Source organism: Chamaea fasciata, unplaced genomic scaffold (genome assembly GCF_029207755.1).
Source record: "Chamaea fasciata isolate MVZ Bird 193981 ecotype frontalis unplaced genomic scaffold, bChaFas1.0.hap1 SCAF_21, whole genome shotgun sequence".
Classification (NCBI taxonomy): Eukaryota; Metazoa; Chordata; class Aves; order Passeriformes; family Sylviidae; genus Chamaea; species Chamaea fasciata.
Window position 1 is genome coordinate 6,960,507 of NW_027094106.1, and position 23,569 is coordinate 6,984,075.

The 23,569-nt window shown below is 47.1% G+C and overlaps 1 protein-coding gene across 2 annotated transcripts; it reads right to left on the reverse strand.

The window, feature by feature from the left end:
* Nucleotides 1-324: 324 nt before the first annotated feature.
* On the reverse strand, nt 325-23,569 carry NUFIP2 (nuclear FMR1 interacting protein 2). 2 transcript variants are annotated; one of them, XM_066202122.1, is made up of 5 exons: nt 23,306-23,569; nt 18,706-20,421; nt 10,974-11,006; nt 10,363-10,417; nt 325-10,063 (listed from the first exon to the last, which is right to left on the reverse strand). In XM_066202122.1, exons 1-4 carry the CDS (start codon nt 23,487-23,489, stop codon nt 10,365-10,367), a joined length of 1,986 nt encoding a protein of 661 aa, XP_066058219.1. In that variant the 5' UTR covers nt 23,490-23,569; the 3' UTR covers nt 325-10,063; nt 10,363-10,364. The 2 variants fall into 2 exon arrangements, with proteins under 2 accessions (XP_066058219.1, XP_066058218.1); XM_066202121.1 differs by having other exon boundaries at nt 325-10,417; nt 23,306-23,568.

Genomic DNA, 23,569 nt, shown 5'->3' on the forward strand with positions numbered 1-23,569 from the left:
TTTGCTGTTGTGTGCTTGCGCCTGAGGTTGCACATCCCCATCCCAGGAGCAGGGACCAGACTCTTTGCTACTTACTTTAAGCTGGGCTGAAGTGTGGTAGGGCTCACACGGAGGGAGGTTCAGACCCTCGTCGAATCACAGAAACCCTTGGTTTTTTCCTTCCCTGCCCTCTCCTTCCCCTGACAAAGTAAAGGACACCTGGATTTCCACCCCACCTGTGTACACACAGCTCATGGGCTCCATGGCCAGCACTGCCAGACCTCTGGGATCTAAACCCAGGCTGCTCCCTGAAAATGCAAAAAAGAAAGCCACACTGACACCCACAAACTTTAAAATTTTTATTCAACAATTTACATCACTTATTGTCTGTCTTAACGTATTCGATCTACACAAATTTTTTTTCCTGATAAAATAATAAAATTTGGATAAATTTTGAAGACCTGTTGGTGCAGAATAAACAAAATTTCAGGTAAGGTTTAGGTTGGTTTTTTTTTTTTTCTTTTTTTTTTTCTTTTTTTCTTAAACATTTAGTGTGAAGTATGACATCATTGGTAAAGATACATCATGCCATTACAGCTCATGGACATTACCTATCCTTACAGTCCGTGACATCACCCACACCAGCGCAAGGGGCTGCGCCAGACACAGCTACAGCAGGTTTTACACTAAACTCCTCTAGCCACCCTCTCACCACCGGGAAAACGCCTACGCTTTTCCAGCTGGGCACACAGAGTGCATTAACCTAATCAGAAATTACCGGGGAGGGGAGAAGGAAACAAAGACTACCTTTTACTGATCCGTGTGGTCGCACACTACAACATCGACACCAAAGAGGGGCTGCCCCTCTCCGCAGGTCAGAGGTAATTCAGCTCCTGAGCAGGTAGAGCGCAAACCCCTCGCAGTGATTTGAATACAAACCAGGAAAGAAACGAGAACTTATCGACGGGGAAGGGGGGGCAGGAGAGGAGACTGACCCCGCCCGGCTCTGCCTGCAGGGGATCTCTCCAGCCCCAGCGCGGTTGTGTTTTGCACCGCCCTTAACACTGAAATATTCAGGGAAGGGGGAGAGAGGAGCATCAGTCCCCCCAGTAAACAAGTTGAGGACCTTCAGAGGCTGGGAAGCCACTGAAGGTGTGTAAGTACACGTGTGATGGTAGATAGAAAAGCAGCCCTGTTCTGTATGAAAAAAAGCTGTCAAGTTAGTACAAATTTCTGCCATGGCGAAGGGAACAGGAGGAGAAAGCTGTCAGGGTCCTTCTCCTGTCACAAAATCCCGACTCTCCCGCACACAGGCTCTGGGCTAAGCAACACGTTTCCAAAGGTGGTACCTGCAACCCAATGCACCTAACGCATGAAAACAAAACCAAAATAAAGCTCTCACCCCCGAGGCTGGAGGGAACCCAGTCTCCACTCCAGCCCTGCAGCGGGATAGTGAGGAACCCTGTTCCTCCTGCCTCACAGTGGGAATACACAGCGGTAGGATTCCTCTTGGTTCATTTTGTCATTAGAAGCCTCGAGTTTGCCCACGCCACCGGCCTGCAGCGCAGTGGACTGGTCTCCATCCCCTCCCCAAAGCTGCTTTGCGTGGGGGCTCCCTGTCCCCATGGGGACACCGGTGGGTGCCACCAGCACGCTCTCCCCGGAGACAAAAAGGGCACTGGTTCATCCGACAGCACAAAGTGTATCTGAAACACAAGCCAGCACACCCCGCTCCCTCCGATTCAATTACTAAAGTAGGCTCTTTAAAATAAAAAAATAATATATATATATTTATATAGCTATACAGAGAGATACAGAGAAAGCAAAGGAGAGAGAAAGGCTACTAAAAAAATCAAGAAGCGCCAGTTTTCTGCTACAGCTGTCAGCAAAGAACTGTCACCTTACATCATACCCTCCGAGATGGTGAAGAGAATGGAGGCAATGACAGCACAGGAATGCAAAAGAGGGCAGATAAGTCACTTCTGGTAATGAGACACAAATTAAACTTTCAAAACATGTGCATAGCTTTATTCATCTGCTTCAAACTAACCTTTTCACGGAGCTTCAGCGAAACCCGAGTGTGCAAAATGCATTTCTAAAAAATAATGCAAGCAAGCTTTCACATTTACTGTGGCAGAAGTACAGAAAGACTCGGACAGAATCATCACACGCTGGGGCGGGAGATGGAGAACCCAGAATTGCACAGCTTGGAGTTCTGAGTCACTGACTGCAAACACAAGCGCTTGGATTTCGTTAACTTCAAGCAAGGCGTGTTGACTTCTCCTTTACAAAAAAAAAATCTCGTAAACCCCACAGAAACAAGAACCGCAACCTGGCAGGGAATAAATCCTCTGGATAATGGGATCATGGTGCCACAGAGAGCCTGAACTCCAGCAAAGCCGGTTCCAGACCTTGGCTTGTTTTGGCTCTGCAGGCAAACCACGGCAATACTGATTTTTTTGTCCACAGAAGAGCGAAGCAGCTTTTCTTCCTCTCCCTCCCACTCCCCTCTGAGGTCACAGGTGCCGCTGCACAGGACATCATCCCCCAGACTAAGGCAGCCACTACACAGGCTGGAGTCCAGGTCTCATTTTGATCCAAAGGGTCACTGGGACACAAAGGAACCCTTGACTGTGGATGGGGAGTGGCCCTCCTGGCCACGTCCCCAGCTCACACCCCACCACCTCTCTCCAGAAAGACTAAGCACACATGCAAGGCACATTGAGTCAGATGTACACACACACCTGGGTGTGTGAGAGAGCAAACGCTGACTGAAAAAGAAATAAATTGATGCTGAAAAAACTAACTGAACAGGCAGAGCGCTCTGGCCTATGTATTCGTAGACTATTTTCCAGGCAGTTGTAATCCCCAAGTGTTTTTCTTACACGACTTTAGACCTTCCTTACTCTTCCCCCACTTTGCAGAGAGGTACTTTATATTCCTAAAGGATCTTCTATAAATAGTCAAGTAAAATCCCTTTTTCCCCTCCAGTAAACTCCTCCTCCAGGGTACACATCCCCCACCATGGTCCAGGCGTGACCCATAAAGAGAAGAGGTTCTGGACCTGCCCGTGCCTCATGGCAGCACCTTGATGCAGTGAGACCTCCCTCCACTGCTCCCTAAGCCTTTTACTGGCAGGTTTTGGCTGGGGGGATGGCTTCACCTCACTTTTTTCTTGGAAAACATCCGAGCCAACACACTGAGTGCTCCCCAGGTGGAGAAGGAGCTGGTGGGTCCCCAGCACTGGGATAAGGGCAGGACGGAGGCCATGCAATCCTTAATACTGCTGGTTAACTTCACATTGAGATAAAGCATACAAAAAATCTTTTCGTAGAGATGAGCATTTTCCTTCTAGAGATAAATTCAAACAGAAAACAAATATATTAAAACCGGAGACGAGACGAGCTGACTGAGGTTTTTCTACCTTACAAGTTACTCAGGCACCTTTCCTGCACCATCAGCCATGGAGGAAGGAGAAGCTGAAAACCTCAGGGATTTGCACTACCCTTCCAATAGCAGCTTGAGAAAAGGAGGGAAAGAAAAAGAAACAAAAATGATAAAAAAATAAAAAAGCACAGTGTTCTCTCAAGTTAAAGAGTTCTCCTTTGCTTGCGTTTGCATAGAAATTCCCAAAGGTCAGCACCAAAATCAGGTCCAACCCTGTCCTACGCCCCGGCTCCCCCACTTCCTACGCTCCCCCAGCTAGTGGCTGTGTTACAGGAGGGTTCAACTATCCGCAGAGGAACTACATGGTCATGTTAAAAAAAAAAAAAAAAAACCAAACAAAAACGAAGAACAAAAGTGCATCACACATTCTTGATTTTTCAGGGTTACTTATAGCAGCAGCATCAGCATTAATCCAAGACAATGAACAGTTGTAGATTCGTTCTCAAATGCAGCAACACTTAATGAAATGTCTTCGGGGAAGGGCATAAGAGGGTCCTTCTCAAAAGGATAAAAATGAAAATTAGACTATTCAATATGGACAAAAAGGAGATAAAACAAAAATTAAAGACACAATCTTATTTACATTAAAAAAAACATTCTTGTTAAAATATCTTTACAACACCTAAGCAAAAAAAATATGTATTTTAAGAATAAAGCAGAAACTCCTAAAGCAGTATCCATTTTTGGAACCCTTATTTAGCACCTGAGGAAAGACCGTATGGAAAGCAGACAGGCTGGGGATTTTTTTTTGTTGGTTTTTTTGTTTGTTTTTTTTAGAAAACTGTAAGTTGTATTTTTGCTATATGTTCAGAAGTTCGCAGTACACAAGTTTCATACCACAGATAGAAATGAACAATTCTTTTTTGTTTGTTTTCCTCTTTTTAAAGATCCTCTACTCATTAATAAGGCTGTAGAAAAGGGACACTGCTATCTTACAAAATGGCTTTAGAGCTCTGGACACGTTATACGAAGCTTTCTGATTAACAGTCAAGATAAATCCAGCTCAGCTTCCCCTGGTGAGGGCACAGGCAGGACTCTTGCTCCAGTCCCAGCACAGGGAGTGGGCTCACACCCAGGACATGAGGCCACCACAGGGCTCTTTTACCTCCCCACAGCTCCACTCTCCCGTTGCTTTAGAGGATCTCGGGCAGGACAGAGGAGCCAGCCTGACCCTGGGGTGTAACATGTACTGGGCAAACCTCTAAAGCTCTGTAATCCCTGGAAGGCAGCACATGGAGATCTCCTTCCCACCAGCGTGCACTGGAGTTTTCCCACATAGAAAAACTCTCTGGTGGTGGCCAAAGCCAGAATGACTCCGGTTTTCTTGGCTACTCCACCACACCAGCCCTTCTCCTGCCTTACACACCAGTGTGAAAAAGTGCAGCAGCTTTGAAGTGGGTAAATCCTTGTTCTCTCCCTCCCGACCTCAACCAGCTCCCTTGTAAACAGCCTCTGTAAGAAAAACAAACCACGAGGGATGGACGGACAGAAAAGTCTTCTGGGGATGAGAGGGTAAGACTCCTGAAAGCTTGGGACACCACAGCAATTTACTGAACCAAGATCAGAACCTGGACACACAGGAAAATTACCGGCAGCTCTGGCCGCGAACGCCATCGCTCCCAGATGTCCCTGATGTCACACACTGGCCACTTGGGAAAGGACACTATGGTGCTACCATAATGCTCTCTTGAAGGTGAAAGCACTCATTACACACACAATTGGGAGCACAACTTCCAGCTCTCTTTTTTCCTATTTTTTTCCTAGCAGGCAGCAATTTTCCTTTCCATTTAGCTGGCTGGTTCACTCATCATCCACTCCCAGCTGCTGGACTCACAGCCTAGTGAGAATTGGGTTTCTTTCCACATTTCAAAGGAGTGAACAGCAGCTATGAAAGGCAAAAAGTGGGACTTACAAGGTCAGAAAGGTTTGAAGTGGGTTAGTGACAGAATCCATGTCCTGGAACTACCCACTGGTCAAAAAGATTTCTACCAGGTTTCACAGAGGATCGAGGTGGGTTTAAACCAAAACCAAACTCCAAGCAAAGCCTGAAAGCCACTGCTTTGCCAAGCTACCAAATGAGTGGAGTGGACGAAAGCAGAGACTGAAGGCCCCAAACCTTCATGGAGCAGTTGTTAAATGACCTCCTGGAGCACACAGAACACTCCATGATCCACCAAAAAGCAAGCAGATCCCAAGCTGGATCTGGCTGGCACGACACGCTCCAGTCTCTATTACACAAGACCCTGTACACGAGACACCCAAAAGAACTTGCTGGCAGAGGAGAGGTGGGGAATGAGCAGGAGAAAAGGGGACAGCCCCTGCCTGTGCAGGAATCCTCACTCCAACAAACAGACCAGAGGAAAGGGACTCACAACGGGAACAGAAACGAGAGAAACCTTAACCTGAATTAGTATCTTCATTGCTAATAAAAAAATAGGTCACGATCTCACCCTTAGTGCCGCTTTCCGATACTACACACGTACTTAAGGGGTTTTGTTTTAAAACTTTTCTTTACTCAGTGTAATGAAAACAATGGCACAAATAAATACACGCTCGCTCTCCTCACAAGTCAGATGCTCGCACACACACCGCCGGCTCCTCGCCCCCACAGACACCCTCGGGTGCACACCCAGGACAGGAGGCTGCTGCTCCCCTTCCCAGGCTGTATTTGGTTTATGCTACAGTACTAATACTCTGAGTCAAACAAAAAAACCCAAAACAAAACGTGAGACTTAATCAGTAACACCTTATCATTATTTCAATGTGCTAAATTAGTCACAGCTCAATTTCAGTTTGTTTTTTTTTTCCTTTTTTTTTTTTTTTTAGAAGTTTACACAAAAATAATCAGAAAACAGATTAAATCTTAAGATATTTTTAATAAGTGCTCAGTTAAGAATTGTGTGAGGACTTGGGGAGGACTGCAGACAGCGACAGGGTGAGTTACACGACAGCACAAGGAAGTTCCTTCCATGGTCCTGCCTGGCTCTAGGCAATAGTCTGACCCAGGAATACTGGGGAGCCGGAGCTACAGGAGCTTAGAGACAGGAATTCCTAACTGCTTAGCACTGAGCACACGCCGTGGAGCTCATGGAGACAGACAGACAGACAGACATCTGAACAGAGGATGGTCAGAAATATAGCAGAGAAGGTGCTGCCGAGGGTGTCTCTGGATGGGTCCCGCTGGCGAGGCAAAGCCACAGAGGTGAGCATCAGGGGAAATCCAGCCCAACCCATCGCTGGAACCGTGTCTCTCTCAGCATTTCTTTTGCTATTTAGGTGACAGACTGGACTAGGCCAAGATGAGAGTCCTCAAATATTCAGCAAGACTCAGACCCTTCTAGAGGCGCAGGGTTAGTGCTGCTCAATTCCTGCATTGTCCCAAGCAGGGACCTGGGGCAGGGGTACAGGACAGCACAGACCCCAGGGAAGCAAAACACGGTGTTTTTGTCTTTTTTTTTTTTTTTTTCCTTTTTTTTTTCCTTTTTTTTTAATGGAACCCAGCCCTTAAGGCGACAAGTGACTACACAAGGCAAATAAATACACAGCAGAGCCTTAAAGCCAGTAAAACAAACTGGAAAATTTGCTATTAGCCTTCAACTTTTTTGAAAATAATAATAAAAAAGGAAAAAGAACATTTCTTCCACCTTCATTTTCCCAGCCCCACCATCCAGTTTGTTCAACACTTTAAAGCTCAGGAATGCCCCAGCTCTTCAGCAGTGGAACTGGGGACGATTCCGACTTTTGGCAAGCAGTTGGGAGACTCAACAGAATTAAAAATAGGAACATCGGAGGACTAGATGTTGGGCACATCTGTAAACATGTTATACATCTCAAAGTTACACACACCTGTAGAGGTGGTACAGTTTATAGGTGAAACAGAAGTATTTGCGACTGGCCAACCACACATTTCTGAACCTGGACTGATACAATACATGATGACTATATAGTATCACACTCAGAATTATACTATATAGCTTTGGATACATCAAATGGAGTAGGCAATCCATAGTCAAATGTTTAAGCGTGGCAGAAAGCGAGCGTCTTACACAAAGTACAGAATTCAGTTTCATTGTCCCACCATGAACTCAAGCATCTCATTCAGGAACAATCTTATTAAAAGTATAAAAACAATTTAAAAAACCACATGCTACATACTCCTAATTAAAAAAAAAAAAAAAAAAAAAAAAAGAAAGCGATAGAATCATAGAGCATTCTGAGCATTCTGAGTTGGAAGAGATCCATGAGGATTGTTGAGTCCAATTGCTGGCCCTGTGCAGGACACCCCAAGAATCCCACCCTGTGCCTGAAAGCATTGTCCAAACTCTTCTTGAACTCAGACAAGTTTGGTGCTGTGACCACTTCCCTGGGGAGCCTGTTCCAGTGCTCAACCACCCTCTGGGTGAAGAATCTTTTCCTGCTATCCAACCTAACCCTCCCCTGACTCAGCTTCAGGCTATTCCCTGTCACTGGTCATGAGAGTGAAGAGGTTGGTACCTGCCCCTCTGCTGCCCCTTGGGAGGATGTTGAAGACCACAATGAGGTCTTCCCTCAGTCTCCTCTTCTCCAGCTGAACAAACCAAGTGATCTCATAAGGCTTCCCCTCCAGACCCTTCCCCATCCTCATGGCCTCCTTGGGATGCTCACTGTAAGTCTTTATATTGTGGTGCCCAGAACTGCCCCAAGAACTCAAGGTGAGGCCACACCAGTGCAGAGCAGGACAGGTCATGCTGGGCTGGTGCCCTCCAGGACATCAATGACCGCCCTGGCTGCCAGGGCACTGCTGACTCAGATCCAACGGGCCATGGACCAGCTCCCTTTCCATGATGCTGCTCTCCAGCCTCTCATTCCCAGTCTATCCAGGGCTGCCCATCCCAGGTGCAGAATCTGACGCTAAGTCTTGTTAAACTTCATACAGTTGGTGATTGCCCATCTCTAATTTGTTGAGGGCTCTCCGCCCTCCAGGGAGTCAACAGTTCCTCCCAGTTTAGTGTGTCAGCAAAATTAGTATCTCTTTGAGTCCTGAACCCAGGTTGTTAATGAGATGTTGGAGAGAAACGGGCTGAGGATGGAGCCCTGGGGAACCCTCTGGTGACCAGACAGTGGCTCAACAGCTTGATGGACAGAGCTAAGCACAAAGGGTATTCCAAAGTTTTGGGTTTACCTATTCCTCATAATGCCCCAGAAGGTCCAGTCTCATTTTAGGGGACACCAACTGCTGCTGATTTGGATAAAGAGGAGCCAGGATTAGGCCACAGACCCCCACGATGAGCACTGGGTACCTGGGGAGCTGGGACTGGTTAACAAACCCATTTTTACTTTATTAATTTCTCGCTCTTGCACTGGACCCTGTGAATTTTCCACCTTTAAAAAAAAACCCAGAAAGACTACCCGGCCCCCAGATGATTTGGACACATTACACAAGCTGCAATGGGACAGAGGGGTTACACAGCTGGAGCCTGCACTCTGCTCAGTCTTCCCTACCACTGCTAGGAAGCTTTCCTTTCCCTGGGATTATTTTTTTTTAATTATTATTTTCATTCCTAAGTCCTCCATTTTTTGTAATAAAATATATTTTTATTAAGAGATAATTAGAAGCAGAGCCCGGAAATACACAGACTGCATTAAAATATAAAAGAGCATTTCCAAGGGGCAGGAAGTCCAGCCATTGGCATTCCATGGACAAATTGAAAAGGATTCAAATTCCCATTTTTTTCTTTTTTTTTTTTCTTTTTTTTACTTTTTTCTTTTTTTTTTTTTGTTATTTTGAGGTTTTTTTTTAAGAGAAAAAATAATTCAAGAAGGGTGAAGGTTAGCAGAACTCAATCCTTCTTCAGTTTTCCAATGAAAATGGGAAAAAAATCCAGCACATTTAGTGTTAGGAGACAGACAGAGCAAATATGAAGCACCTACAGTTGAAAGCAGAAGATACTTTTTTTTTTTGTCCTTTTTTTTTTTTTTTTTGTTGCTCCCAGTAATACAATGGCATTAAACTGTGGGAACAGCGGGGTTGTTTTTTGGGTGGTTTTTTTTGTTGTTTGTCGTTTTTTTTGGTTTTTTTGTTTTTTTTTTTTTTTTTCCATATTAAATGCCTAAACAGATTGCTTATTTTTCCATGTTGTCTTTTAAAATGAAGTAACTCTTCAGTTGCAATAGTCCAACGTGTAACAGGAGCCAGGTCAACTGTGTGACTTCACCATGCATCCTAGAACTGCAGTATTACCATCTTTCCCTTAGCAGAATGATCCTTTTAAGACAATATCACCAGCATAGGATTGCTGCTTTACTCCTGGCAAAAACATGCGGATTATAATTCTCTGGAAGAAAAAAATAGAAACTGCAAACTTCAAGGCGTTTCTCCAGCATTCAATGGAAAACAAATCAGAAAAAAAAAAAAAAAGAAAAAAAAAAAAAAAGAAACCAAACAGGGGAGGTGGAAGGGAAAGGGGAGATGAAGGATGGTGAATCATCCTGATTTCCCTGTGATTAGTGTGTCACTACAGTCACAGAACACGAAACAGAAACCTTGTCAAGTGGAAATGCCTCTCCAGTGGGTTGCTGTTGCCCATGCAGACGACAGCAGGAACTTTGAAACCGGGCTTGTAATTGAGTCTGTATTCCTTAATCACTTGCATTCACTCTTTAAACAAAAACAAAACAAAACAAAAATGAAAAAAAAAAAATCTATTCAGTACCGGAGATTAAATAATCACGTGTGTAGTCTCGTTGAAATAAATTTTCAGATTCCTTAAGAAGTCTAATTACTTTCAGTTGCCATTTTTAAATAACTATATATATATTTGTATATATTATCCTGTGATTCTAGTTATGGTTCCTCTGCTGCACTGAAGATTTAGAAGGAGCATAAAAGCCTTTTTGTCCCCCACGAACAGCACAAATGCTGCAGAAAGGTTATAACAGGCAGTCTTGTCTTGCTACCTTCATTGATCCGGGCGATCCATGGCTTCATCATAAGTGATTATCCTTTTGGGATCTGGAAAGAAAGCAGAATTCTAAGTTTTGGACAAGCCACTTTCAGGCCTTATGGCTGAAAATAAACACAAGGTACTTGGCTGTTAACAGACTTTTTCCTTTGGATGCTCCCCTCCTGCCAAGCCACCCCAAGGCCAGAGCCTGCTCCCCACAGCAGCACAAAGGTCTCCACAAACGGCTTTTCCCACACAAAACCTCTTCTCAGGTGATTTATGGGGATCCACCAGAATTTAAAACTTACTATTGGATGTGACACCCAACACCAGAAATAGAAAGCAATTTTGTATACACATAAGGCAGAGTCATTAAATCTCATTTGATGCTGGGTTTATTGCTCTTTTAGAGACTCTGCTTCTCTCCAAGCAGCTCACCATTATAGCAAAGCTTATTGTCCTGACTTTCAGCGATCTGAAACAGAGATAAACCCAGACTACAAACCGCAGGCGCTGAAGAACTGGACCCAGGCATCTCCAGACACAGGGACAATCCACTCTCATTCATCCCCCCTCCCCACAGACAGAGCAATTTCGTTCATTTATTCTTTCCAACATCCTTACCTTGCTTCTGCAAATTCCAAACCGCTTCCATTTCTGTGGAGGCAAAAGGAGACCACTGTTATTATGCAGATTGATGCTGCCATTAGAGACCACTCTGAACACGCTTTAATTTTCCAAGTGTGGCAGTTGTGCTGGGGCTTTCAAACAGAGCCAACCCCCTCCTACCCAGCAGCACAGCCCCAACCCGGCCCACAGGACTGCACAAATTTGACATGAATAATGCAGCAATAAAAGGCAAGGGGATGGCTGTACCATGGTCTTAAGGGTCAGAGAGCCAAGCTGAGCATCAGAAATGTCATCACCATTCACCAGTCCTACATATCACAATCTAACTTCGGGCTTTACTACTCTGACTCCAACGTTGCTTTCCACATTACAGCCTCAACAAGGGGCCTGGAGAGATGATTTTTACAAGTTGATGCTTAGTGAGTGTGAAATGAGAACTGCTGGACACAGCGAGCTGCACATGGTTCACAGCGTGCGTGTGCTGAGGCACCAGGCAAGGGCTGCTGTGTGAACATCTCTGCAGAGCTGCTGCCAACACACTGTCCACGAGCAAGGTGGGATGCTCCACACACCTGGCTTGCAGTTCTTCCCCCAGTTTACCTCTACAACACACCTGCAGGCTAAAGACAAACCCATCCCACTTCTACCTGGACACGCACAAGCTTTTGTTTACCTAAGAAATAACAGCCAAGTTAAATGTTCTTTTCATTAACACTGAGAAACAGGAGGCCCTTCCCTTTAAAATAGCGCCCAAACAAAGATGCATCTTTAGAGAACCATTCAAAATAATTACTCTGAGCTGCTATCAAGGCAGAATTTTGTCAGCTAGAATATTTTTTAAGCCATTGACTGTATTCTGTGCCCAAGCTCAACAGACAAAATTACAGAAAATGAGTATTAGTAGGAACACAACCTGCAAGAACCACTTTTGAGTCTCTCTTCTGCCAGAAAGGGTGGCAGGACCTTGGTAAGGGCTAGGAAAAGGGAATGGCAAGTGATTATCAGGCTACATGGGATGTGCAGTAAAGCACAAAACAAGGCAGTAAGTGAACTAACCAGCATGGGAAAGGAAGAAGCAAAAGCCCTACAAAACCCACGGCCTCAGCACGATGTGTGCCAAGTGTCACCTCCATCAATCGCCTCCCTTCTCCAACCCTTCATCTGTCCTTTGTCCGCCACAATCTCCAGCTCCCTGGGGCAGGAAATTGCATGCAAATAAATATTGCCAGCCCTCCCCGCACAATTAAGCCTTTTGTAAGGAAGGCCCCCGACAAAAATTTACGAGGTCTGTTATTTTTGCTTCAGGATAGTAACAGCAACACTTTGCACTTCTATTGGGGAGCCTTAAGTGCTTTGGGAGTAGTAGCCAGCCTCTGACACCCCAGGGATAGAAGCAGGCTGGCAAGGGACTGCCTCCCTCATCTGCCAGATGCAGATTCCCCTGAAGTAAAATGAACCAGCTACTAAAATTACCTCCCGTGGAGCGAGTTTTCCATTCAGCGCAGTTTGATGCATCATTTCCTAACAGCTAAAGAACATCTCCCATTTTAACAGCTTTCCCCAAAGGCAGGGGACAGAAAACTACTCTCGAGCTGTTGGTTCCTGCACATTAGAGCAACGTTTGGGCATGAAACACGAGGCAGAGCTGAAGCACCACCCACCACTATAACCCCACGCACAGACCACGTTGTCTTGTGCACATCATTTGGCCTTAACTGCTCCGGACACAAGAATGAACTCCTTGTATTAAGAGTATCTGGCAAAAAGATAAACAGGTATTCAAACAGAGATACTGTTAAGAACACACCAAAAAAACGACTAAGTTGACAAAACTCTGTTTCAAAAAAAAAACCAAAAAAACAAAAAACCACAACCCAACATCTAACAAACCTACAGTCTTTCCAGACTTTAATTTCCCTTCTCCTCCTTCAGAAAGGGAGGGTGGTGTAAAATGTCCTGGAAATCCCAGACACTGGCTGGCAGATGCTCAGCCTGACCAAGCTACAAAACCAGAGACGATCAGCAAACAATGCAATAACAGCTCTTACTAAATATCACCTGCCATCAGCAGAGCAAGGTCCTCCCCTCCACCTGGCAGCACAGGGACAGGGGACAGCACAGTTAAAGCACACTGACCAAGAAACAACTTCACAAGAGAAAAAAAAAATAAGTCTTAGGCTAACTGCAACACAAAACTAGGGAAAAAAGGGATTTCTTCAATCTTCAGATGGAATTGTACGATTTATTCTGCTTTATTTAGTAATGCAGTTAAGTTTTCCTGCCAGTTCCAGGCTGTGATCTCCTGTGACTGACAAAAGGTGCTGTGACAAATGCCATGGCCACTGTCACAGGGTGATTTGGTGACTGACCCGGTGGACAGGCAGCTCAGCAGAGCTACTGCTGCCCAATGCCTGGCTCCAGCCAAGCAGAAGGGAAGACAGCCCCCAAGAACTGGGCAAGCAAGAGATCCCAAGCCTGCTTTCAGCCCTCCTTCTTTGGGCTCAAAGAGTTCTTTTCTTGAGCCTCCTTACCCTGGATAAAGCTTCCAGAGCAAGTTTAAGCAGAGGATTCCTACAGCTGCTCACCCTGCATGAGGAAAAGGGGTATCCTCGACATCAGCCTGAGTCCAGTCTCTCAGATACTGCCCCAAAACTGCTGCTTTCCAAAGACCTGCCCAACAGGAGCCACTGTTCCCAAAACCACACATGTGCTTGGGGAAACAGCAAACTTTCTTCTCAAGTGGACTCCAACCCAGCTGGAGAAAATGCCATCAACAAACCCTTGCACAACCCAGCATCAAAGTCAGCCCTGCTCCAAGCCAGGGGCAGAACTAGGTCACCTCCTGTGCCCCTTCCAACCTCTAGTTTTCCAGGATTTTTTCACAATTAGCTGGCATCTCCACAGCCCTCAGGCTCGTGGTTTGCTGAGGAATTGCCTGGGGCAGACAATTCCAAGCCACATCCACCTAAACCACTTTTCCTGGGGACTATCACTGAAACAAAGGCTCACTGGAGGAAAGCTTTGATGTCAGGAACAGTCTAAGGCAAGCTCTGGTGAATTGTGCTGGGATTCCTCATAGGTCAATAAACTTTACAGCAGGACTGGTACATAACCTTGGAGGGCAAAGAAGCGTTTCTGTAGTAACTTGCTAAAACAGGCACTTTTACACACATTTTCCCTGCTAGAGAGGCAGTCCCTGCTAACAGAAGTGTCTGCACAATGCCATGCTACTATTTCACTGCTCTTATAAATTGTCCCTAAAATACAACACTGAAGAAATAACAAGAAGGGACCATTCTTGTCTGATTTTTTTCTGTTTGTATCTGCAGGACAATGATTAAGTATGGGGATTGCCCTGGAAACAAAGCAAAGAACAAGTATTCCATGCTGTGGAGACTCATGGCTGTAGAGCATACACTGTACTCATCCTGACAACTGGAAAGAGCAGGGACTGGAAGGAGAATTAAATCAGCTTTTGCCCCACAGCTCAGGCCCCACAAGGCCATAACCAACAGAGCAAGCTCTAACCCCTTCCCACCACGGGGGGATGGGAAACCAAAGCTTGTTTTTTTTTTTTTTGCTCCCCCCCCCGATGTAAAGGATGAAAATTGCTGAATTCACAGCTCTGCTATTTCTTCTGACCCAGTTCACCATTCCGGCGAACGCCACTCCTGGCTGGCCCATGCTGCCTCGCTCCATTTTCCATGCTGCTTTCCTGCTTCTTCACGCGAGCAGAGATGCTGAGAGAAGGAACAAAGCAGCAGCACAGGCAGAAATTCAGGGGCAAGAACAAGGGAAACCCTGCAGCTCCCTCTCCTCCACCCATGTGGTCTTTGCTGCTGTGCAGCTGAGCTGGAGGCCTCAATTACTTGCTTTTTAGCTCAGGACAAGCAAATTATTGAGCTTCCCACCACAAAGCTTGCCATATCTAGAGCTCAGTGTTAGTGACAGCCTGGCCTGGAAGACTGTAATTGCCTGAACATGACAAAATTCTCCAAAGCGTTGACAATTATTCTGATATGAAGCGCTTCATCCAGCTGTCTTTAAAAGAGGGACTAAAGCAGTAAGAAGATGCTGGTTTCGATGCAAGTGAAGCTGACATTCAGTCAGCATCCTTATCTGAAGGACCAAAATATCTGCAAGAATCAGTTTTACCTCAAAAAGATAAGGATTTTGGCAATGCCACACCAAGGCAGAAGTTCAACTCTAACCTAGATAGGGGACAGTGACTCAAAATGAGAGCACTACTCCTTCCTGGGTCTTCCAGTCTTCCATGTGAAGCCAAATCCCTGTCTCCAGGCACATCCAGAGCAGGCCCACCAGTGCTAAGCTAAATCAGATCTCCCTTGGTAAATCAGATCTGTCACCTGCGAGTGTTTCAAGGCACCGTCACAAACACCGAGTGGCACGGGCTGTCAATGAAGGCAGCCACATTGAAGGATCGTGTTTTACACTCAGGCAGATCAGATGATCAAGGGAGTCTTTCTGCCCTTTAAATAGAGGGGGGGAAAAAGAAAGAAGCAAGGCATGAAGCAGGGGTACGAGGAAACCAACAGGAAAAGCTTCCAAGAAGAACAAGAGTGCATCATCATCATCATCATCCTTGCCTAAATGTTCCCAGTGCTCTGACTTTGGGAGAAAAAGCAGTCGGGGTACAGGCAAAGGAACACAGGAGTCCTCCACCAGGACCTCGCTGTGCTCTGCAGCCACCCAGGCTCACACCCCAGCACGGCCTCACCAGCACTCAGGGATCCTGTGCTGAGTTACAGGAGAACTGTACCAGAGCCAGTTCTCTCTGAGTGCCACCTCCTCTATCCATCTTTCCACAGGGAAGCTGTGAAGCAATTACAGTTTATAATGTCCTGTGCAGTTGCTGGGCAAACCACGCACAGGAAAGCCTGGTTTGCTGGAACAAAGCTACTGAGTAAGCTGGAGGCTTTCCCAGAGAAATTTACAGTCCAGGATGAGGATCTACACAACCTGGTCACAGTTACAGGCACAAACAGTGCAGAAAGGGTACACGTTCGTGACATTCAAAGCACTGCAACCACTCACACTACAGCTTATTCTTCTCTGCGACCCCTAGAGCTTCATCCTAGCACTAAAACACTGCACATGGAGACCAGGGCAGGGAACACACCCGGACCTCACAGTGCTCCACACTCACCCCTGTCCTTGTCCTGTGATGGTTTCTCTTTGTGTTCATAACCCCACGGGCAGGGCAGATGCAAAGATCAAACTATCGAGACTTTGCTCAAAAGCAAACAGATCAATCTGAGAGGGAGAAGTTCACCCGACTCTCAAAATCAAACAGTGTGAGGACCTGACTGCCTGGAATGCCCTGACACCAACCCAGGCAGGGCAGACCCACAGGCTCTCCCGAGGAAGGAGGAAAAGGCAGCTTGTGAAAAGGAACTGAGTGAAACCGTTCTTTTCCTACAGCAGAGGAACTGGCTGGCTTGGAGTTGGACCTCAGGAAAACAGCCCAAGATAAACGGAGAGAACAGTGTGGGAATTAACCCCCGCACAGCTGTCCTACAAACACAACCCCGCAGCTCTGCTTTTGAGACATTTCACAGCAAACGGTGGGCTCTGGCTGCAGGACTGCATCCATGAAAGTGAGGACAGGAGGCACCCAAATATTCCTTAACCCAACTCACCCCAAGGATGAAATGTCACACCCACCGTCCTTACAGAAGTAAGACCTGGACCCATCTCTCTCTTTGTAAAGCAGCAATAGCTTTTGAACATTAAGCAAGACAAAGATAAGCACGAACTGTTTGGAGCACCCCATCACTGGATTAATGACAATGCTGATTAGAAACATCCATTATCTTTTACCCCTAAGTAACACCTGAAGATGGCACATACATAGCAATGAGCTGAGATGAGCGGTGGGGCAGGATCGAGTATCCTCAGGCCATCATGAGGGTGCTTGCTCTGGATGCTCAAAGCAAAACCATTCACATGCAGAAGAGCAGGGAACGGTATTTTAACGGGTACTTTAAGTGGCCATTCTTGCCAACAAATGTAATTAACTCCTGTGTTTAGAAGAGCTTAACGCAGCCAGGCTTTGAAGTTAACACCTCCTTGAGAGGACATGGGATGGGAGTGTTCTTTATTTTCCTGTTGTTCCTATTGTTTCACTGAGGTCTGCCTTTCACAGCAAGTGAGAATGGGAGAGCTGATGAGCCTTGCTGGCAGCACAATTGCTTTTCCACAAGTTCAGGCTGACACAAACAGAGAGGCAAACAGAAGTCTAGGGAATATTTGCAAAATTAAGGAAAAGATCACCGAGATTTTCTTCCATGTTATGCTTTCTGATGGGAAGCTGGGATTTAAGCTGCAAGCAGACACAAAAAAATGAGACTAGAAAGCCTGCTTTAATGCTGGAATAAACTGAGCAGAAGGGAGAGGACCCAGATAAAATCAATTGATGAACACTGCTCTCAAGAATACTAGAGCTAGAAATGTTAACGTCTTGAGAGGGAGATGACCTGGAAAAAATATTTGGAGTTATTATTTTTAAATGACTGGGCTTGCTATTACTACAGGAAGGCATTCGAGTTTATGCTATACAGAGTTTGTGAAGTGGTAAAACAAGAACTTTGCAGTGGGTGAAAACAGCAAATTTGCCAAAGCCAAGTACCCACCCTCTGCAGAGGGGAACAAGACATTATCCCTATATGCAAGTGGAATAGTAAACAAAAAAAGCATGATCACCTTGTTCCCTTCAGGACAGAGGGGTGCAGGGAGAGTGAAGGGGGTCAAAAAAAGGAACTGCCCCAGTGCTGGTCGAGAGTGAGTAAATAACACTGTGACAAAAGGGAACACACAACCAGGCTCCTGCTAACACGGAGCCACACCAAAAGCCAAGAACTGCCCCAAGTCCTCAGAGCTTCTGGGGCTGAGGCTAATGCAGAAAGCAAGCCATTCCACAGGCTTCCCTCTCTTCCTTCCCATTTTAAAGTGCCTGTATCGTGTTTGAGTCATTTCAATATTAAGAAAAAAAAACAAACAAAAAAAAAAAAAAACAGGAAAAAAAGGGAGTTGGACTACAAAGGACTCCATGAAAGCAATAAAACCATCTGAAAGATGTGGCCTACAAAGACAAGGAGAGAATTCAATCTGCAGCTTACAGAGGAGCAGATAAGAAAAGACTGGTCTTGCTGTTGCCATAATACTCAAGGGCAGGGAAAAAATGTGTGGGGGGCATGCTTTAAAAAATAAATCACACCTACAGCTATAGGAATAATTTTTTCTTCCTTCAAAGCCATGATTTCATGGTCTGATCTGCCCAGGGGAGAAGCTGCAACACTTTGGTGGCAGAGGTGTGAGTACAGACTAAGAAGCCTTCACAGCGACAGAATATCACCTGGTACAGCTGGAACAGAGCAGCTGAACATACACATTTAACTCCTTCCAATGCCGAGTGGCTTACAAGGACCTGCTAAGTATCATCCCTATCAACATCACCCATGCATGTCCACGGGAACACGGAAACAAATACCTTCTAACATTAATTAAACAACTCTTTGAGTAACTTCCCCAGACCGTTATTGCCATGAGAGATATGCAAGCAAAAAAAAAAAAAAAAGAGTAATTTTAAAAACAATTAAAATTGCTGAAAGGAACATACCATGTTAGAATATTGCACTTATAAAAATAAAAGGGGGAAAAAAAAAAAAGAAAGAGAATGCCCTTAGGCAGCAAGTTAAACCATTACCTTTAGTGTGATATAGAATAGCAGCCCTCAGGTCAAAAGAACCCCAGCTATCTTTTCTTTCTAGGCCTCTCTGGTACCTCTGTTCTTTGGCGGAGGCTAGCAAATTGTTCGTAGGAGAGGCCAGAGAATTCTCTACTTCATAGTCTTTTGAAAGAAACACTAAAGCACCTTGGCTACCGGTGTCTGCCTTTTGTAGGTCACCTGTGTGATGCGACTCCAAAGCTAAGACACCACCCTCAACAGCAGTCCCAGGCTTAAGAATAGCACTAAGAATTTGAGGGCTAGTCCGTTTATCCAGCTCATAAGCCTTAGGAAACACAGGTTGTTCAGTTCCTGAGGGAATGATTTCAGCACACTGTGAAACCAAAGTGGCAGGATATTCCCCTTGAAATGTCACTTCCATTAACTGATTATCTGCAGATTTCCCCACAACAGTTTCAGGTCCAGCACTGGGCTCATTTATGAAAGACAAGCCCCACTGATTCTGGAAGATATCCCCCAGGTTCTGCTGATTCGTCTGCGAAGGGAAATCGACTTGTGCTGTCCCCAGGAGCACAGTTTGCATATTTGAAGGGTAGATAAAAAGGCCAGATTTCTTTTGTTCGAGGGCTGTCGAAGTTGTACTCATGTCCTGGGGTACTGACTCGGAGGAGGTCGATGGTACAGTACTAGCAGCAGAGGAGAGCAGTGGCTGGGCCCCTGGGGAATACACGCTTCCATCGGTCCCCGCCAGGATCGGCCCGTTCGAGAAGCTGGCAGAAGTGACAGATTTCATAGCAGACATGGGGACTTGGGAAAGTCGACTTGATGATGTTTGGGCCGGAGTTTCCCCAGCAGATGATGAAGATGATGAGGATGACGATGTGGATGGGGTTTGAGCTGCTTTGTTGAGGTTTTCTTTAACTTTACTTGCATAACTAATTTTGGGAACAATTTTAGCACTGCTATTGTCCACTGGAAAAACTGGGGGTGGTTTAAATAAGGTCCATGAGTCCTCTTTAGATGTAGCCGATGATGCGTGCTTCCCTTTGGGCCGGTCATCAAACTTCTTGCTGCTAATCCCGGGTTTGGCATCAGAGTTTTTCCGTGGTACATCCCCGAGTCCAGGCTTTCCCCGGCCTGCTCCACCAGCCCCAGCCTCGTATTTCCACACAGGCTTAGTATTCTCAATTCGGTTCCCCTTTTGTTCACTATAATCAGGCTTGAAACTCTCAAGTTCCTGTTTCAAGGTTGGTGCGCTGACCTCCTGCTGCATTATTTTGTCCTGTACTAGATTCAAGTTCTCACAACCCTTGGCACTGTTGCGCCTGCCTTTCCTTTTTTTAGGCGTAGTATATCCACTCTCGGAGCCACTACCATCGTTATCAGCTCCTTTGCCTACGTAGCCATTTGTGATGTAGCCGGAATTATTGGTCACCACGCCGTTTGGAATAGACACTCCCTCTGGCTTGTCTGAGGACTGGCTCTCTCTGTGTTTGCTCTCGTAGGACTTCTCATTCTTTTTGTCCATGCTATTTTTCTGAATGAAGTTCTTGGTTTTGATTCCAGCTTTCCCCAAAGCACTGGCCTTCACAGTCTGCTTTGGGGTGACATTAGAATCTCCGAGCTGCTGGCTGCCATTGGGTACCCTGGATCCTGGGGCGGTGGCTTCATCAGAGCACAGGCCCTTTAGTGACACTTCTCGTTCTCCTGCATTACCATTTAGCTCTCCGTAGCCTAGAGGGAAGCCAAAAACAGCAAAAGGCAAGAATTAGAATGTGAAATGTTAGACTTGTCATTGCAGAAAGCTGCAGTCAGCCCCAAACATATCCAGTTTCCTCACGTAGACATTTTAAAATAGGAAAATATCTAGTCTCTGAGGTAAAGCTGCATAAATTTATTTGCTGGAACCCACAGCAAGAAGGGTTAAGCAGGGAGGACCAGCCGTGACTGACTCTCGCTTAACTGAGTGACATACATATAACACAACAAAGCAAAAGAAAATACAGATCCTATGTCAGGACAATATACTGAAGGATCACTGGCAAGCTGGAGTGAAATAGCTCTCCAGCTATTTCATCAGCTACTATTTCCAGGTCACAGACAGGAAAAAATTAATTCCCAGGATGCTTCAAGACAGCGGGATCCACTGCCTTTGTGACAAGATCTGTGGAGGTTCAGGATACACACTGTGAACAAGGGAGAGCTCCTACCATCTCCATCAGCTCCCGGGCCTGCAACACCAGCAGTTCTCCTTCCCACCCTCCTCCCAAATGCCATCTCAGTAAAGGGCTGGCGAACAAAAACCCCAGTATTTCCAAAACGACATGTGCAAGTCCAGTTGGAAGATGGTAGGGAAGAAAATGCGACCACCTTTCCCCAGTGCATTTCAAGATAACAACCAGCACCTCTCTACACATGTTCTTTAGCACTGAAAAGGTGACAGAACTAAGAAATGCACCCCTGCAAGCACTCCTCTGCTGCCACCAGCAATGGGTCTCTTGCCCACTGAAAAACCAGTATTTCAGAGTCCCCAAGAGAGCTGGTATGAGCCTGGGACCCAAGAAATAAAGTACTTGCTGAGGGCTTCAACTCATAAAACCGTGAGACTGTCCTGCAGACCGAGCTTTCCTCTTTCCTTCTGAAGTTCACTTCTAGGCCTTATGGTTCTGAAGTGAATACTGGGCGTGCAATTCAAGCAGAGCTGGAAGCCCAGGCCAGTCCACACTGAACCACCTCAACTTCCTCTTTGCTTTTTCCTCTTTAAATATCTCTGGCCAGAGACCTGCTGCTTTCGAGGACCCTGGCTAAAGCCCCAAGAGAAGCCCCGGATCCCCAGTGGGAGACAGGGAGAGCACACTGTGCCCTGCTCAACAAATACACTCCAGCTGCGGACCGAGCAGAGGGATCCCTCCTACTGCACCCGCTGCTCCTCTGACTCATCGTCCTCCTTCCCAAAGCCTCACATCCCCCACAAGCTCTGACCCACCTAAGGCTCCATCTGCAGCCACGGTGGCACGGCGTCAGCGGAGAGGGAGTCCCTCAACAACTGGAGCAGGCAAAACTCCAGCTCGAAAAGAAGAATGTTTTTGTTGTTGCTGATGTTGTTGAAATTAACTGCTGTAACTAAAAATCATTGTTGCCCTCACATCCTGGAGCCTCAGATGTCCGGCAGATGTAAGAGCTCAAGTTCTGTGCAAGTCGGGAACACAAGAATCCTTGTAGGAATCTTTATAGAAATTCCACAACTGAGTTTGCCGAGGGGGATCAAAAAGGATTTTACTACATGCAAGTATCTGTAACCACCACAACTTCCACTATAACTTTCAAATATGCTGGTAAGAAAATTAACCATAAATACTTCGCCCTAGAGAGAACCAGAACGGTGGGATCCTGTAAAATTAAGTATTTCAGAACAGCGCGAAGAGGAAGCCCTCTCAAGAGCAGAGTGTTACAGCTGACCTTGTATGACTCAAGACTTCTGACACCACTTGTTAATGAAACAAAACAATAAGAGTGGTCATAAGACCATTGCAGATGAGGAGTGAAAGAATAAAATGAAGAACAAAATCCATTTCAGTAAGTCAGTGTGTCAGCAGTTTCTAGTTCCAATTCTCAAGCATTCACAGCTCAGCTGCCTGAGTTTTCTCCAAATCGACATTTGGCACAGCTGGCCTTGGCCTGGGCACGGAGGTGCAGCAACCAAAATTTAGGGGAGAGGAAAAAAAACAGGACGGTAAGAAGAACAGGTGAAGAAGATCTGGCAAGCTCACAAACCGTTTGAGAGCTGGAAAGGGAGGGGTGCCAGCCTAGGCACATATTAAAACCCTGGGCACGCTGCAAACAGTGAAATGACTTCTCAACTTATTTTTGCTCGGTAACTTATTTTAGCGTGTGCCCGATCAGGTCCCTCCCTGCCTGCCCAGGCTGCACATGGGGCACTGCCGACCCCGCTCTGCCGCTGCCAGGCCCCCTCCCACCTCCCGCCTCGTTATGTAAAAGGAAAATTCAAGGGAAGAAAAAATAAAAAATAATGTACGCGGCACACCGGCCGGCTGGAGGCCACGCAGTCGCTTTGACCCCGCACAACCCCCCCCCAAAGCGATCGCTGGAGTCGGGGAGCCCCCCCAGGAGCGCGGCGGGGGCTCCGGCCCTGCCCGGGATCGGCTGCCCCCGCGCGCCAACCGGCCTCCGCCTCTGCGGCGCTGCCGCCCGGCCAGCGGGGCTCGGCACCGGCGGGGAGGAGGCGGCCGAGCGCCCTGGGCCGGGCCGGGCCGCGCCGCCTCCCGCCGCCGCCCGGCCGAGCCCCGCCGCCTGCTCTGACTCATTGATCCTGGCGCTCATCAATGGCTCTGCCGCCCCCCGCGCCCCCCCGCGCCCCCGGGGCCCGGCCGGCGGGGGCAAGGCGGCCCGGCCCCACGTGCCGGCGGGCGGCGGTGCCGGCGGGCCCGCGGCTCCCGCAGCCCCAACATGGCGGACAGGAAGCGGCCCCAGCGCGGCGGAGAAGCTTCGAGCCGGGCCGGGGGAGGCGGCGGCGGCGGCGGCGGAGGAGGAGGAAGAGAGGGGGGCCCCACCGCCGCCCCGCGAAGGTCATAGGCCCCGTCCCGCTGCCCGCTCCAACCTGGTCTCCGCTTCGGCGCCTCCGTGTGCTGCGGGCCGCCGTGCTTGTGCTCGTGGCGGAGCGGCGGCTTGGGCTGGGCTCGGCCGTCGGGCGGCGGCAGGTAGGCGCTCTGCGGGTGGTGGTGGTGGTGCCCGTAGTAGTAATAGTGGTGGTGGTGATGGTGGTGGTGGGGCTGCTCCTCCATGGGGGGCGGCTGGCGGGGCCGGGCCGGGCTGGGCGCTCGCTGCTGGGCCGTGCGGCTCCGGCGCGGGGACGCGGCTGGCG

Coding starts and splice junctions, on each gene's coding strand:
- NUFIP2 (XM_066202122.1), bottom strand. CDS start 23,489: ATGGAGGAGCAGCCCCACCACCACCATCACCACCACCACTATTACTAC. Junction 20,422..23,305: donor GGCGCCGAAGCGGAGACCAG/GTTGGAGCGGGC, acceptor GCTTCCCTCTAG/GCTACGGAGAGCTAAATGGT. Junction 11,007..18,705: donor TATTCTATATCACACTAAAG/GTAATGGTTTAA, acceptor TTGCCTCCACAG/AAATGGAAGCGGTTTGGAAT.